This window comes from Camponotus floridanus, unplaced genomic scaffold (assembly GCF_003227725.1).
Source record: "Camponotus floridanus strain SB8 unplaced genomic scaffold, Cflo_v7.5 scaffold30, whole genome shotgun sequence".
Taxonomy (NCBI): domain Eukaryota; kingdom Metazoa; phylum Arthropoda; class Insecta; order Hymenoptera; family Formicidae; genus Camponotus; species Camponotus floridanus.
In genome coordinates this window covers 74,449-92,949 of record NW_020229437.1, presented here as the reverse complement: position 1 = coordinate 92,949, position 18,501 = coordinate 74,449, and the positions used below count along the sequence as shown (strand labels likewise).

General features: G+C 34.4%; 1 protein-coding gene across 3 annotated transcripts in view; it reads left to right on the top strand.

Moving 5' to 3' along the window:
• LOC105247912 (bifunctional heparan sulfate N-deacetylase/N-sulfotransferase) overlaps positions 1 to 18,501 on the top strand; it is a 209,188-nt gene that overhangs the window by 189,498 nt on the left and 1,189 nt on the right. For all 3 annotated transcript variants that reach the window (XM_025410272.1, XM_011252374.3, XM_011252373.3), the window contains 8 exons: positions 10,187 to 10,439; positions 11,794 to 11,985; positions 15,517 to 15,860; positions 16,369 to 16,657; positions 17,149 to 17,277; positions 17,612 to 17,794; positions 17,862 to 18,082; positions 18,160 to 18,438. In XM_025410272.1, the coding sequence (XP_025266057.1) occupies positions 10,187 to 10,439; positions 11,794 to 11,985; positions 15,517 to 15,860; positions 16,369 to 16,657; positions 17,149 to 17,277; positions 17,612 to 17,794; positions 17,862 to 18,082; positions 18,160 to 18,438 (1,890 nt within the window). The remainder of the gene's footprint in view (positions 1 to 10,186; positions 10,440 to 11,793; positions 11,986 to 15,516; positions 15,861 to 16,368; positions 16,658 to 17,148; positions 17,278 to 17,611; positions 17,795 to 17,861; positions 18,083 to 18,159; positions 18,439 to 18,501) is intronic.

Below are 18,501 nucleotides of genomic sequence, written 5' to 3'. Positions count from 1 at the left end.
AGCTGTCAAGATACCAAAACGCGAGACTTACATACATTTCCGACAAGTTGGGCAGTTCTTCATTATTATCGTTCACCGCAACATACCGAACAGGTGTACAATTAGCAGCTTATAGCCTTGTCTTCCACTCGTCACGTTTTACAATAGAGTATCGTAGTTAAGCAAAAAGATTATTATCACATCATAGCTCGTAAATAGGTCAAATAAAATTTGCACGTCGACATCTTCCGCGTTGAAACAAATGATCCTTCAATAAAATGTTTATTGATCATCGTAAGATAATTGGCATACGCCATGATAAACTATATACATATAAAAGTTTATCGTCATTCAAATATGGCTCGTATCTAACTATTATCTCATGAATATGCAGATCCATCGCGAAGCTACTTTTCGTATATATTTGATACAACTAATAATTAATTGCTAGTGCCAATTATCGCTTGCTATTAAGCCGTGTCAATGTATATGATTTAATGAAATCATTACATGATTTTTATAATTGTTAGAGTCTCTAAAAGAAGCCAATTGACTTCTATGCAATCACTTTTTTAGAGCAACCGGAGTAATACGAATGATAGATTTTATATGACGCGATTATTTATAAATTTAGAATTGACTCACATTGTTCTTTCAAATTTATACATGCTTCAAGAAATTATGCAAGTTTACATGATGTATAATAACTTCAATTTAAAAACTTATAAGTTTACGTTAAGAAAAGTGTAGGTAGCACGAAAATGAGCTTGTTAAGCAAAAACTTTAGAAACTTATGAAACGACATTAAATTTATACTACTTCGTAGTAGAGTGTATACATTTAGGCTAGCAAATTCCGTCTGCTGAAATTTAATTGAGAAAAAATATAGAAAAATAAAAGTTCATCGATGAATATTTAATGTAAAAAAGACTATATTAAGGCCGCGGTCGGAAAGTCGCTCTGGATACTTTGAAATACCATTCTATCTTTGTTCTACATTCCATGAGAATAAAGATAGAATGATGTTCCAAAGCATTCAGAGCGTCTTCCCGACCGCAGCCTAAATTAAATAAAAACGTTAAATAAGATATATTATCAGATTCGAGATTCATTTTATAATAATTTTCTAAAGTAAAAAAAAGAAATCACGTTAATATTCATTCTATGAAAAATCTTGTCGACATGACAATAACTTTATATTGCCTATTAAAATGCACAAGATTCTTACTCCTTCTTTACGGTTTACGTCGGTGATATAACTTAAGCCGGAAACGTACCGGACCTTGGCCGATTAATGGTAAAGCTAACTCCAACGGAATTAGCAAACTTGGAAGTCAATTTGAATCGCTCACGAAGACCACAAAGTCCATGATCGAAGCGGCTACACTTCGAAACTCGCGTCGGTAAGTTATTGTTGGCGATTAAGCTAAAGCATGTGCTGCATTGATGCTTGCCCGAGATGTTGTTTCGAAGCGCAAAGAAAAATACAACTAGAGGAACATAGGGCAGTATTGGACAACGAAGACGGATTATGTGGGTGTTGTGATAAGCGAAACGAGGGACAGAGTGCTATACATTGACATAGATTTCTCAATAAAATGTGTATCAGAGGCAATCTTGATATACGAGAAAAAGTAGGATATAATAATGTTACATTTAATTCACGAACCATTCTTCTTCCCTATTTTTACGAAAATTTTTAAAAGAGAGAACAATCTATTTATCGGGCATTGTATGTTATTTATTTCTGATTATTTTGAATTATTATAAGTAGGATATTTTATCTATAAAAAAATTAAATTACTTATAACAAACAACAGAAATAGGCAATAATTTCTACAATTATTTAGTTTTATTATATTATCGTATGTAAAATTTCAGTTTCTCTATATTTATCAACGCGAATGAATTTGATATTGCAGAATTCAAATGACACAAAGGCGACTTCAAACTGAAAAATATTGTGCATAGGACAGACTCGTTGGATGATTTTATTTATGATGCGTTTGCGATTGGCAAAGAATAAATGCATACCGCGTCTCTGAAAAACTATGGGTATCTCAACGTTGCAAATGCGACTGAAAATTTTTCTACCGTAATTTCTCTATATACAGCATTTCGTCACAAATATGTGCTCTGCTAATTAAAGATTATTATCAGCCACATGCTTTTTCAGCTTTTTTTAAGAGGTAAAAGCTAGCCATTACGAGCGCGTGGCTTGCATAAATATACGGCGTTTTTCACCGCTAATTAACACAATAAATTAGATCCATAATGCAAAAGCCGAAGAGTATTAGTGAACATAAGTTATAAACAATATTAATCTTACGAATCTATGGCCTTTTACTCCCTACGAATATATATTATTACAAAATTGTAAATTCAATTATACACAAAAAAAAAACAATTTATTAAAACGTCAAATTAATTCGCTATGAATGGATCTCGTTTGATATTTTTTTACGATTTATAACCGAGTCAGTAGAAAAAAAAATGTTCCATTCCCAATTTGAAAAAAATGTGATAGCCTCAGCGATCGGACGAAGAGTTAATCTCGCACCATGCCATAACGGCTGTGTTAATTCCGCTCGCATCGGCGCGAGCTACGTGCCCATTATGCAGGATAATTGGATTTTTATCCAGATACGGATCATCAGCGCGGCTGTCTGAACCATGATAGAAAGATTGTTGGGAAAATGGTCTGCAATGTCGAGCGCGCGCTAGCGGTTTTATTCGCCCGGCATCGCCTTTTTACATTCTGCGCCGCGGCACAAAAGAATAAATATACGTATACCCACCTTGCTCTCCCTCGCAGAATTCGCGGAGATCTCGACAATACGCGAATACGGATCCCGCCGCTCATTCCTCGTTCTGAACGAGGCACAATAGGCCAGTTGCGGAGGATCCTTTCGCGAATTATAAATCCCATCTTAATAAAATACCTTTATATGCGTGCGTTATCTCCCATGATAAAAGGCGAGAAACGCTCGAGTAGAATATTTGAAATTGTTTTATGCAAGTGCTTTTCTAATAAAGAAATTTTGATCGTAATATACTTGTCACAAAGCGGTTGACAAAAATCAAAAAGAAGACTCGTTACCGTTGCCCCTATTTTCTATAAAAATTTGCATTTGATGATTTCTATAAAAATTTGCATTTGTGAATAGTTGAATTTTCTTGATAGTTTAAGTAAATTATAGCGATTTATTTTTGTGAGAATTATATTTTTAGATTGTACATATATATTGTATGATATGAAGATTAAATATACAAAATATGTCTATAGATTTATTATAAAATACAGATATTGCGATATTTCACATTTTTTTCTAAGAATATGATTTCGTTAAAAAAGTAGTACAATCTCTCTACAATGCGATATAAAAGATTTTCTCCATATATATTCTTTCACAGATTTTCACCATATATATTCTTGCACAGATATCTCTAGGGATCCATTTCTTTGCTCGAAAGTGTATTTTCGTCTTTTATTAGCCTATGGAGTTTATTAAAACTCCGTTGCGTGAATGAGAAAATTTAATCGACAAATTCTTTCGAGACTATAAAAGAATTATTTATGAAAGAATATTTTAACAATAATACTGTGGCGAACATATCGACGTCACGAAAATAGAACTGCATTCCCACTGAAGAATTTATATCTGAATGTACGCATATATATTTTCTTGTTGCTAGCTGCAAAATAATCGTGGAATTTATAAAATAAGAAAGAGAAAAGTAGAGTATATCAGTATGTGTGAATTTAAATAGCTAGTAATAGTTTATCAGCTATCGTGTTAGTATTCTCGTAATATTAAATGTAAATTATTTTAAATATTTTATAATATTTACAGGAAACACACACATTTGCTTATATGTTAAAAATAATTATTTTATAAATTTTTTTCTCCTTTTCTCTCTCTCACACATATAATTTTCTTAATTAATCTTTAAATTATTAAGTCTCTCCAAGACTTCAAATTAAATAAGAAATAAGCTTTATTATTTATTTGGAGGTGTATATGAAGTTTTATTTCCGAGAAATCTTCTTTAATTATTAATATAAAAATTATTGACGTTTCTATTAAATTAAAAATTGACAACTTGATGAAACAATCCGCAGCAACGTTATGTTCGGTGGATTTAACAATAAGGCATTCTGTATATACGAGAAAACAGCTTTTTTTCGGAGATTCGAGCAAGACGCTCGCGGTGGTCGTTTCCGTTTTGCCAGCTCGACAAGCACCTTATTTTCTTATACTCGTTTGCGTCGCCGTCCCTCTTCATTCCGCGAAATGCACTTTCGGCAAATCCGCTCGGGCAACGACTTTTCTCGTTTGCGCTTGTTCCCGTTGCCGCGGCGCCGGATGCGACCGCCGTCAGCCAGGAAGATAAGTCCTTGCCGGGGGTAAATCTTGTTTGCCCACCTCGTCTACGACGACTCTCCGCGCCGAAGGGTGGCCGGTTTTCTTCTTCGTTCGAACCTCTTGCCGTTTCGCTGCTTCCTGCTTTTAGTCCTTTCACAACGAGAAATGACAATAGCTGCAAAGTATCGCACCAACGAATGGCATAGCGACGTTTGCCTTTTATTACCGTTTACCCTTCGTTGCTGACGCGCTATCTGCAAATGTCATTGAGAAAATACGCGGGTTTATATAGGAGTCCAAGAGCGTTTTTGCTCGAGTATGACGCTCGAAAGTATCGGATATCGATATTTGAAAAATGCGTGTCGATATGCAAGTCGACGTTCATTTTAAAAAGTATCGTTTACTTTGTAGCAAAAATACTCTTTTTACCCTATGAAAAGTAAACTATCGAAAAAGAGATATTACTAATCTAATACTAAAGAAGGCAAGGATGACGAAAAACTTTCATAACCAGTACTTTAGAGGATTCCTATCTGGGTCATGTTGGAGTATCGAATATCTTTACAAGAATCAGTCTTACGATGAGATTAGGATTACCGATCGTTTTTCATGGTGTTTTTTTATGTATGAAGATGGAATGGAATAGCGGTGGATGTGTGTAGTCGTGTATTACAATGACTTCTGTTTAGTAATGTTTAAGCATATCTCGACAAGATGAATTATCTCGGCGAACAGCAATTCATAACGCGTAACAACTGAAACAATGGCCCTTCGGACTTTTTATTTCTTCTTACGTTTTTCCGTTTACTTAATGGCTTACGCGTCCGCTCGTTTATTGTAATCGCGATTTCTTTTACTCTTTTCTAAAGAGCTGAGAGATGGGTAAAAGTCGACCACATCGGTTAAATCCGGAGGTGCGAAAACACTGGTAGCGAGGAATGAAAGATTCAGGAAGTCCGCAGGCGCTGGATTAATTCAATATTTTGCAATGCTAACGTGTCGCTACCTTGTAAATCTTCAATGAAAACTACGACGACATGCCGGAGAGATGGAGGAACTTTAGACATTTATTTTTGAAAGAGACATCCCCTGCACTCGAGAGAGAAAACAGGAGGTGCCGTGGTCGTAACACCAGGCGAAAAGCACATGTGCAGCACTAGATTCTCCGACAATCCTGTTGCAGATCTACTGCAGATTGCGGCGCAACTCCAAAGATTAAGAAAGTTAAGGACATTAAGAAATAGTTTCACCCATATATATCACGATTTTACACATGACATTAACTAACTTATTTATTCATTTTCTTTAGGAAAAGATGTCAATATTGAATTGCGTATTTATAGCGGAAAAAAATTAAGATAGCGTTCGAAGTAACATAATAACACAATCAAATAAAATAATATAGTAACAAGATACAATGATTTCTTAGATAAGTTCAAGCTGCTTTAATGCTAGAGACCACTTTTTATTCTTGATATTTTTATAGTTTTAATAATACCGACGTGAATTTCGACCCGTCTTTTTGTAAAGAATTGCCTCGGCATTCTTTCGAAATTCTTCGAATCTATATGATATTAGTCTATTCAAGATCTCCCTTTGTAAAACGTTACGCAACTGTCGCGTCATCGTCGTAAACGTCGTCGTGCCTTTAGTCCAATTTGCGTCAACTATGCGGCGTAATTTAATTCAAGGAGCAATTTAAAAAGTTTCGCCCGATGGCATAAAGCGAAACGAGTCGGAAAAGAAGGCGATCCACCACCATCACCACCACCCGACAGCGCGACTTTAAAGTAATGAGTGGCCGTTGGAATTTCCTCCCTCGCGTCGCTGACCCTATGCTAGCCAAATCGGAAAGATTTCTTCCGAAAATTATGAAGTTGTTTTCCCGGAAACTCCGCCGCGCTTTTGCGTGTTTTTCACTCCCGGAAAAGCGACGCCTGGAAGAGAGGAGCGGAAACGGGGGCGAGGGTGGCACGCGTCGCGTCGACCAGAAATTTACGAGCCGGCTACGACTTCTTTGGAACACGCCCCGGGGGTAAATTATTTCCCCCCTGAGTGCCACCATTGCTTCTAGATGTTGCATCGGTATACATATATATACATGTATACAAAATCCCGAAAAGTCTCCTTCTACGTCTCGATCTGAAGGGGTAACTTACGATAACTGCTCCACAAATGCAATCTGCGATTGCCTTTTCGAACCGAGCTTGCTTATATCGTCACGTTTTATTCTGTCTTCTAATCCGCTTAATTGAATTATTTTTCTTAACATAAATGTGTCTGGGTCCTGTACACGATTATACAATTTAGACCGCTCGGCATTTTGCGTTTATAATATCTACTTCGTACGCGAGTTTCGGCGAATTACATCTGCATTTTAACGTGAAATTTGCTCGATAAATTTCTACGCTCGCAAAATAATGAAGGTTGAAAATTAGATGCTATCTTAATAACTCTTTACAAGAGATACTTGTTTTATATATTAAAAATTTTTATCAAGAACGTAACTATAAATATCGAGATTAAAATCTGAAGGATGTTTTCTGCTAGTTATATTAATCGCTGGAAAATTGAACAACGTTTTACTTGATTAAACGATCTAAAGAATCTGTTTATATGCTGATACACTTTGCTCCCAAGCTTTACTAACTTATATTAACGATAAAATTACAGCAGATTAATTAAACCGGCTGTGCGGCATTTTCATTTTCAGGAGACTAATTTTCTTTTGTAGTAATAATGCGATTTACCGTTCATTAAGAGTTCAAAAAAATTTAATTTTTTATTAAAATTATAAGTTATTAATTATTCGACATTAAATATACTTCATTGCATGTTATTACGTTATTTAAATATAACGCAAATTGAATATTATATTATCTAAACATTCATATCAAATATTCTTATCTAAATATATAGTCAAGCAATGAAAAGAACATTCCGTAAATAAATTCGTACAGTTTTGAACTCACGTGAGCGCTTAAACTTGAAAAGGTTAACAAATTTTAATCAAGTGGTATTATCGATTAACTCTAACCGATATAAGACATTGGATATAACGTATTAACGAAGCCAGCAACGTGCGTAGAAAATGAAAAAGCGGCGATAACGGTAGAGAGAGAGAAGCTCTCGCCGATCTCGCCTCAATAATGCTATTCACTATACCTAATACCTAATACGACGCAATATCGAAGCACTACGACAGGCATGTCAATTTTATCGTACCATAAATCCGTATTAATTAAACTTAATTCAATCTTCTCTCGTTTCCAGACGAGACAGGAAAGTTTTCTGTCGCGGAACTAGGGTGAACTTTTAAGGTACGAAGTTCGTGAGATATAATTAACGAATCTGCCGGTGCCGTGTACAAAATTTCCAAGTTTCGATATCATCCCCGTCACGTAGACGGCCTTTCATCGTTTCGCGATTGGGAACTGTGTGTGCCCATCGCGATCGATACTTCTGAATTTCGCTTTCGGATTCTTCGCGTGACGTGTGCCCGCGCGATACGCTCGATTGTTAGCCAAGAACAAAAGAGCCGCATCGGGGATGGTTCGTTATGACAGTTCGTTAGTCTCGTAAATTGGCTAACTCGCCGTTAATGGGCGGTTACCAATTATCGAATCGATTACATCGGTAAATTATCCGGTATTCATTAGTTAACTCGAATTTTCTGCTGCGCGCGCGTACGGTCAGGAACGGCCGTCGAGGCAAGTCGACACAATCCATTAATGCGAAAATAAAGTCAGTTACGGCGCGCACAATATCCAATAATGTCCATCTAATTATAAAACTATTACATTGGGCGGATTATTCTTGGATGGCCTTTTTAACCCTCTTGGCTCGCCGTGTCGTTGCACCACGCATCGGAGTCATTTATCTTCATTGCTACGCGAAACTAGTAAATTGTGCATTAACAACATAAGTGCTAGGCTGATACTAACTACCAGGGAAGAATTATCTAGTAGAATACAATAAGATAGTAAGTATAAGTATCGAAGAATTAGAATAAATTCATATGTGCAAATATCTATTTTTCAACATATCTCTATAGCATTGAAGTTATTATCATTTATCGAATTTTTATTTTCTGCGCTTTAGTGTAGTATAATCAAAAACACTTGTAAATAAAATATTAAATAAATCATAATATCTCCAATAAATACGAAAAAGTATGTTACAAAATATTCATATACGGACAGAATTAGGACATTCAAAACTGGCAATTTTGGCATGCTAACATATTCATGTTCATATACGATTATCATTGGTCTTGAATGTTAAACACAAATAGGAGATATCTAACTATCGTTGATATTGATCCGCATGAACCTGACGAGTTTTCCAGATATCTCTACATGTATCCGAAATTATATATGTATGTACGTACGTACGTACGTATGTATGTATGTATGTATGTATGTATGTATGTATGTATGTATGTATGTATGTATGTATGTATGTATAATTTAAAGTTTATTTAAAATTATTTAACAAATATTCATATATTCGAATATTGTATGTGTAAGAAAAAAGAACCGAAAAAACAATGTTGGATAGTTAATAATGCATCAAATATAATATTTACCATTTATCGTCAAATTTGATTATTGATTGATTGATCACTTCGTCATAACGGTTATTAACAATTAAACTAAACGAATATATGTGATTTATCTGGAATTAAATTTTAGCCTCGATATGTTATAAATAACCAATTATTCAATGTTCGTTGAATATTTATTATTTTCATTGCGACTTTATGAATAAAATATGTTTTCTATTGTCCAAAATTTACCAAAAAATAAAAATCGGACATGGACTTATCATTGGCAGATAGCGTATTTCTTTTCTTTTTTTGAATTGAAGTGCATTTCCAATAAATTTGATATCCGCGCTACCTCTTTACGATGTGACAGGATATGAGAGGAATCTATCGGTACGATCGAGAGAAGCCTCGGCGGTTTATTCCCGCAATAAAATCATTTTATCGCGTTTAGAACAGAAGTATGGCATGCCGATCGTTTTTTTAACGATTGGAAAAATACATAAGATATAAAAATTTCGATAAAATTAAAATGCGACGAGCGAGATAGCCTGATGTAGCCGAGATATAATTTCTAAAGAAATGCAATAAATTTTTTGAATATTTCCGTGTAAAGAAAATGTGTATCATACATGTGTACTTGTTTTATTATTCGTAGAGTATTGTTGATGCGGCATAAATGGAATTTCGATATAAAGTGTCTCAGTTTTATCGTTTAACAATACCGGCAGCCTCCATATCGAACTATTTCTTTTATCGATATTCCATTTTACTTTTATTTACTATGAATCTCACTTTAAACATTCGATACACCATTGAATTGAAATTGTCAAAATATACGTTGACGGCTATATCTCAGGCAAGTGGTATTATGTCTAAATATTTGCTCCAGCAGGAAAAGTGAGAGAAAGACCGCATGAAATATCAGTTACCAATGAAATGGTATAAGAAAGTAAATTAAAAAGAAAAATTTATTTCATTCTAAAGAATACGTTCTCTTCGATATGGTGCTTATACTTCATATATAAGCCTCTTTATACATAAAGAATAATGCGTATCTAGGTACAAAAGTTTCACATTACTCCATTCAATTCTTAAATAAAGAGATTTAGAAATTATTAGTAGTGCATAAATTAATAAAAAAAATTAATATTATATTAATTCATCTATTTTGATTTTTATAGAGAAAATAAAGCGGCCAATCTTTATATAAGTAATGTAGATTTTTTTAAATTTTTGTAAAATTTGAATATCTAGTAATATTAAATACGAAAAATTATTGGTATGCTTTCAGGTACAAAGTGGAAGTGACCGGCAAGTCTTTACCTGTGTTGACGAATCTTGATAAAGGTCGATATGGGGTACTGATTTTCGAGAATCTAAACAAGTATCTGCAGATGGACAAATGGAATCGTGAATTATTGGATAAATACTGCAGAGAATATTCAGTTGGCATTGTGGGTTTTGCTCCTCCTGGAGAAGAGAGCCTAGTCGGTGCTCAACTCAAGGGCTTTCCACTTTTTATACATACAAATCTCAGATTGAAGGTCAGTTTCTAGCACATTACATATTCAAATTCTTCAATATATATATTCTAACAAGATGTTACAATATACAATATATTCTCAAAGATATTATAATATACAAAAATGAATTGATTTTTATAAGTATATTTTTAAATTATTAAATCTTGTATAAATTTTATTTTTACATCATATTTTTTTGTATATATACTTCTTTAATATAATAGTATATATGTTTATTTATTTATTTACTTATTTAACTGTCGCAAGATTAGAATCGATATTACTTGTAGATAAGAATAAATAATGGTAATTTATTCTAATTTCATTATTATTAAAAACGAAATATAAGGATTGTGAAATGTAGGGATAATCACAATATTCTTTCATTATGTAATGAAAAGTATCTTTTTTTATTTCACAATATCAGAAATTACTTAAGAAAGCTATGATGATGGGAAAAGTCTGGGTGGCAATCTTCATGGCTGCAATCAAGTTTATATATCGCGGAAACTGGTCTCGAAACGAAAAGGAAACCTCGTAAAAGAATAATAAAAAGCGCGGGTTCCATAGTATTAGGTCTGGCTGCAGTAATAAGGCAATCGATTGTACGTTGTTCCTGAAAAGCACTATTACGCCAAATACTTTCAAGCTAATTTATATGCGCGCTATAACGTATTCCTGAATCATTTTAATAATTAAGTATTATTAGATACTTAATTTTATGATATCAACCTTCCTTTTACTTCCTTATTACTATAATGTTCGCAACGTAAAGTAAGTTACAATCTTCTTAGAACTTTGGAATACCGTGCCTTGGACACGTGGCACATCTCCTGAGTAACGATCATGCTTCTCTTAAAGAGACTTTAAGAAAAAAAGTCCATGCTCATCGAGCACAATATTACGGAGTATCTCTCTTTAAATAACCGTAATATGCAATTTTATCCATCTTCTCGACGTGTTTTAGTGAATATTTATAACGAAGAAAGGAGGAAGCAGCTAATTTGATTTCTAAAACATAAACTGTATTAAAACGAGACTACTTCGGAGCACGTGATGAATAAATGTAAAAACTTATTATTCTTAAACCTATTTTTGCTTTATTTTTCTCAGACTATATTCTCATGAATATATGTATATAATAAATTCAAATAATTTTCCAGATAGCTATTACATCATGTATTTTAAAGAAAAGTGCTATTTTGAATAAAACCTACTATAGCATTAGTGTAAACGATTTTCTTTTGACAAAGAGCTAAAACGCGCGCGCGATGCATTTGAAAATTTGATTTCTTCTCCAAAAAAGCGAGGGAATCCGGTACGACGAGCGAAACTTTTGTGTGGGTCGCATAGAATAAGGTTTTTCCTTCTTCAGGATGCTCAGTTGAATGCAGCGTCTCCCATTCTTCGATTAACCAGAGCAGGGGAAACGGCCTGGGGACCACTTCCTGGCGGTGACTGGACTATTTTTCAGGCCAATCACAGCACCTACGAGCCGCTAGCTTGGGCGCACCGAGACAGCCTCGACTATCCGGCCAACAAAAGTCCCCTAGCCACCGTCATCCAGGTGAGTCGTGCACTTTGCTTGTCGGACATTCCGGTCACGTATCTCTTCTCGGACAAGTCGGACGACTGCGGAATTAATGCACCGTCTCGCGCGTCCATACGTATTACCCTTTGGCGATGGAGTCGAAACGTTTAAATTATTTTCTTCCTCGCGTACTGGACTTAACACGTTGCTGCGTTAAAAATTTAAGTAAGGAAATACAAAGCTACATGAATTTTTTGATTAATCTTAAGGATAAGACATTTTTCGCGGCAAACATCAGGGGAAAACCGTTGAATTTATATCTCGCATATTAAATCAAAAGTTATACCATCTTTGAACAAGAGCTTTGAGAAGGTCCCCATTGGTTTCCACGTAGGAAATTATACATAAAGCTTTCAGAGCATCTTTTGGGAATCCCTTATTAACTCACGCAGCGCTTCGTGCACTTGGCTCTTATCTTCTCGGATACATGGATGATTTCAAAAAATAAAAATGCACAAATCTTCGCGACACGAAACTTCATCTTAAAAGGATGCACAAATCCCCGTGGAAATGGTAGGGAAGAGAAAAAGAATATGAACAACTCGCCAAGTATATAATTGCACTCGACGTTTATCGCATATGAAACAAAGTTTCTCGAAAAATTTGTAAATTTCAAGAGAGCTCATCCTATTATTTCATCATAACATTTAGTAAATTTAAAATATTAATATATTTTATAATATATTAATTTTTTTATAATAATGATATTAATTTTTGAAACATGACACGAATGATATTGCAGTTTGATAACTTTTAATGATGAGTCTTTACATCACTAATAAACTTAAAATATTCAGCAAGTGACATCGTTATGAAGCAAGTTTAAGACGCATCGTTTACGCACTTATTAAAGATTTTCTGTTTCTTACGCGAGAAAAAAAGACCTCTTGTTACCAAGCGTCTTCAAAGGGTAGTTTCTCACTCTTATGGTTTCCGATAGCGACACTGGAAAAGAAAGCCGAAACGAGAAATTTCTCGGGTACACCACTTCACTTTGCGGTTGTATGTAACGAAGGGAAGAAAAGAAGAAAGGCGACTGGAAAACAAGAAGCTGAATGACTGTGTAAGATTCGCCGGCTCGCAAGGAATAGAACAAAAGAAGGGTTTAAAACAATACGTACAAAATGATTTCATCGCACGCTTGTATCAGTGAGAATAATCTTGTCGAGGAGAGAGAAATCTACAGATTCTCTCGGATGTCAATAAGAAGCACGAGCGAGTTTCATTCTTTTCTTACATTAGCTTTTAGCTTGATGTGATAAGATTTACACACATTTCGACAAGTGAATAATTGCCAAATTTTATCATTATCTAAAAATAACTTTGTGTGCGCATTTTCTCTTTATTCTATTCCATATTGATAAAATTTAAATCTAACATATTTACACTTTGATAAAAAGATATTTCCAAGATACTTCCAGAATATATCTTTTATACATTTTCTTCAATCGCTTCCTAATCAATTGTAATTTTTTATAAATAAATCAAATGGAAACATTAAAGGAAGATAAGGGGATTATAAACAAATTATTTTATTAATTCTAAATTATACTATATTACTTTATCTGGATTTATCTCTCTTTTTTTGTACTCATAAAGATTTTCTCACCATTTTATGAAAACATTTTTTAGCTGTGCTTACTACTAATTAATTTCATATTAATCGCGAATATGCACGTATCTCTCTCATTCACCTTCCTGAATTTTTCCTTTCCGCCGTTTCTCTCATCCTGGCGATCCTTCCTGGTCTGCCAGCGGCGCCGGAAAACGAAAACAAATGTGGAATTTCCGCGATACGGCTCGTAGCTACGTATACGAAGGTGAAGTAAAGAGAAAGAGAAAGAAAGAGAAAGGAATGAAGGTACGAGAAAGAGGAGACAAAAAAGAAGAATAGAAAGGATTCGCCGTTGGCGGAGGTAAACTGAAACAATTCGTAAAGCCGTCTCGGCCGGCGTTTACATTCGTGCAGGAATTCGCAACTGCAAGATTCCGGACGTAACGGAAGAAAATGAGAGAGAAAGGAAGAAAGAGAAATGGAATGACGGTGGTGCGTGAAAAACGCGAGAAGAGAACGCCGAATGACCAAACTGTAAATGATATAAAGAAAACGGCACTCATCCGAACAGACATGCGCGAGATATAGCGTCCAATATAGCGAAGAGCGCGAATATATGCTGTATCGTTCATGTTTTGCTGTCCCGGTGCAATATTTTTCCACCAAGCACATTTCACATTCGACCACTTTGTCTCTGTACCAGCAACTGTGAGATATGCGTGGAGTTTTTTGTCAGCTTTTCCGTTTTTCTGAAAAATCAATTGACAGCGCATCTATTTAATTTTATGCCGACTCGACTGTCTTTTAAAGGTAAAAAGGCACTGTCAATTTTTCTCTCATATTTAAAAGTTCAGAAGAAATCACGAGAATTTAGAATTTTATAGTTCAGAATATACTGATGCAATGAAAATATTTTTGTTAATTGGAGACTGGTTCATTAAGCAACGGATGCAAATTTTGAATCGCGCTGAATTAAAACAGTAAAATTCTATGATGAAAATGCCTCGCAGCACGTGAATAAATTGAATTTTCCCATTACGTAGCAAAGCTATTGTGTGTGACAGCACAAAAATGATCTCTGTCGAATAAATTCTTTATTTAATTAGAAGTTGAATTTCACCTATATTAATAATAATAATAACTTAAAAAGAAAGATCTCGACACCTTCCATCGTGACAATACCCACAATTCGATATACTTTAGCGCTTCACATTCGCGATTGTTCGAAAATTTCCCGATTGTCTGTGCTCGTCATTCTCTGTCGTGTCGTCGGTGCTCTTAACGTTCGATCTGTTCAATCCCCGAAAGGAAATAAATTGGCGGTTCCAATGGTAGCAAATGAAGCGCACCGCACAGTCGCTCATTAATCGAATGAACCTACGGCTAATTGGTTCCTGATTTAATCACTTGGCTACCTGCACGATTCATGTATCTACCTCGACATGCACCCATCTCGCGTGATAGAATTATCCGTGAGATTATTATTGTTATTTACTGCTAACAAGCTTGCGATTCACAACCGATTCTGTGGAGTTGTCGGAGAGTTTCCATCAAACAATATAATTAACACATTGGATGTTTGCGATTATTGCTGTACTCGTTCATTGTGAGAAAAATAAAAATAACGATATTTATTAACGCCCGATGATTAAATTGATGCATGCCATCATGAAAAATTCTAACATATTTAGTTGAAACGTTAACTAACAATAAGAATAGGTTATTCCACGTTGCAGCAATATAATTAGAAGAAATTAATCATAATTAGATATCAACTGCGTTGTCAGATATTCTTATTTATGTAGTCACAGGATATATTTATGTACAACGAGGCAGATATTTATGAATCATCAAAAACTATACGCACATATATATAATGTGATAGATTAACTAATAACATTTTTTATCCTTGAAAAAGAGGTTTCAGTTTATAAAATGTATTTATTTAACAGGACCATGGCAGATACGATGGAATTCAAAGAGTTCTTTTCGGCGGTGGCCTCAGATTTTGGCTGCACAAACTGTTACTGCTGGACTCGTTGTCTTATTTATCGCACGGACAATTAAGTCTCAGTTTGAATCGTATGATCCTAGTGGACATTGACGATATATTCGTCGGCGAAAAAGGTACCAGATTAAAAAAAGACGATGTAATGGCATTGTTGGCCACTCAGCAAAGAATTCAAGCTCTAGTGCCGGGGTTCAAATTCAATTTGGGGTTTTCCGGGAAGTATTTTCATCACGGGACAGCGGAGGAGAATTTGGGGGACGACATGCTTTTGGAGAACGTAGACAGGTATGATAAAACCGAATATTAGTCACTTAAATAATAAATGCGGTAAATATTACGTTACAGAGATTTTAACCAATTGAGTATTATATTAATATCATTAATTATATCTGTGCATTTTAAAATTAATTTTATTAATCTGCTTTATAGTATTAGCAAGTACATTTATTGATTAAATTTATTGTTATAAAATATATAAACATATAATCTGTTATATATATATATATATATATATATATATATATGTATATATAAGCTAAATTTAAATTTACGACCTCATCGACATCATAGTGCAGCTTTTATCGTATAATGTCACGCGACAGTTTATTATAATGCCGCCGTGATCGCCACGACAAAATATTACAAAGCCTCAATGTAGATTACCACAAGGTAATTAATCGCGGTCATCGACATTGAATAAAAAAAAGAATTTTTTAAACGCTTTGAAAAATCATTTTTTATGCATCAATATAGTCAGTAAAAATAATTGTTAAAAAATCTCGCGGGCTTTTAGATTTACGTGGTTTTCCCACATGTGGAATCACCAACAACCGCATCTATACGAGAATGTAACTCATCTACAATTGGACATGGCGTTGAACAAGCAATTCGCAAAGGACCACGGTATACCGACCGGAAGCGGATACAGCGTAAGTCCGCATCACTCCGGCGTTTACCCGGTCCATGAAGGTCTCTACGAAGCGTGGAAACGAGTATGGAACATCAAGGTCACGAGCACCGAAGAGTATCCGCACCTGAGGCCGGCACGTTTGAGACGCGGCTTTATTCATCGTAACATAAAGGTATAAAATCACGTAAATCGGCAACAGTCATTAAATCATCTCTAAATCAAACATTATTGATAAATACAATATGATATGAGATATAATTTGCACACATGAATATATTGAAAATGTTATTTGTATTAACTGAGTGCCGTGTTGCGATTAAATATTGCTTTATCTCATAATTTTCAAAATATGAAAATCTCGATTTTATTGCCGGTTACAATTTACATACGTAAATATTAAATACGTAATCGATCATAAAATTCCGTCAATAATTAATTAGATATTTGTTTACTTACGGATATGAGAAACATGATTATATTTTAGGCAATATATAAATCAAACTCGTATGAAGATTTTTGCTCAAATTTAAAAAAAAATTTATTTTTACAATATAAATATAATTAACTTATATTTTCTATTTTATTAGATCTTCTGGCGTATATAGATTACAAATTCAATATTTATTGTCGGATATAAAATTGTTCATTTTGTATATATTCAAGGTTCTACCGAGGCAAACTTGCGGCCTTTTTACTCACACGATTTTTATCGAGAGATATCCAGGCGGAAGGGAAAAGCTGGACGAGTCGATACAGGGTGGTGAACTTTTTCAAACGATTGTATATAACCCGGTGAGTAAATCAACCGTGGAATCAATTTTTGTCGATTTCGTTTGATCTTTCATATCATATGTGCTCATCTTTTTAATCTTTATATATCCATGTGAATAAATTTCATTATTAATTTCATTCGACATGAAATATCTATTTTTTTAGTTTCTTTCTTTTTTTAATTTATTACATTATTATTACGATTTATTACATTTTTTAATATTTTATTACATTTATTAATATTTATTACATTTTTTAATATTTTATATATTTTCTTTTTTTAATATTATTAATATTATTATTTATAATGAGATATATTCAAAACTAGTGAAATTATTCTTGATTGCTTTTCTAGATAAATATTTTTATGACACATATGTCGAATTATGGAAACGATCGATTGGCATCATACACTTTCGAATCGGTTATAAAATTCATTCAGTGTTGGACAAACTTAAGACTATCCAGCGCACCGCCTCTCCAACTTGGGGAACGTTACTTTCAGTTATATCCCGAAGAGGCTGATCCAGTGTGGGGAGTGAGTAGATATTCAACAATTTTAATTGTGCTCTTCTACAACATCAAGTTTTTGATCTTTCTTACAGAATCCATGCGACGATCAGAGACACCAAAAAATCTGGTCTCGTAATAAAACTTGCGATCAATTGCCGCGATTTCTAGTAATCGGACCTCAAAAAACCGGCACCACGGCATTGTATACGTTTTTGTCTATTCATCCAGCAATAAGCAGCAATCTACCGAGTCCCGACACTTTTGAAGAGATACAGTTTTTCAATGGAAAGAATTATTACAAAGGTCTCGATTGGTAAGTGATACAGAAATTAATTGTGTATCTATTGTTAGATATAAAGAACAGAAATATAATTCGCATTATTTTTGTAGGTACATGAGCTTTTTTCCGGCATCGAAAAATGAGAGTTCTCGATATCTGTTTGAGAAATCTGCCACTTATTTCGATGGAGAATTAGTACCACGGAGGACTCATGCGCTTCTTCCGAGAGCTAAGCTAATCACTATATTGTTGTCTCCAGCTAGACGTGCTTATTCATGGTACCAGCATACCAGAGTGCACGGAGATCCGGTAGCGAACAATTACTCCTTCCATGAGGTCATTACAGCAAGCGATTCTGCACCGAAACCCTTACGGGACCTTAGAAATAGGTAATAATTGAACATGAACAATAACCTAAGAGATATTATATACCTAATAATGTATGAATATAA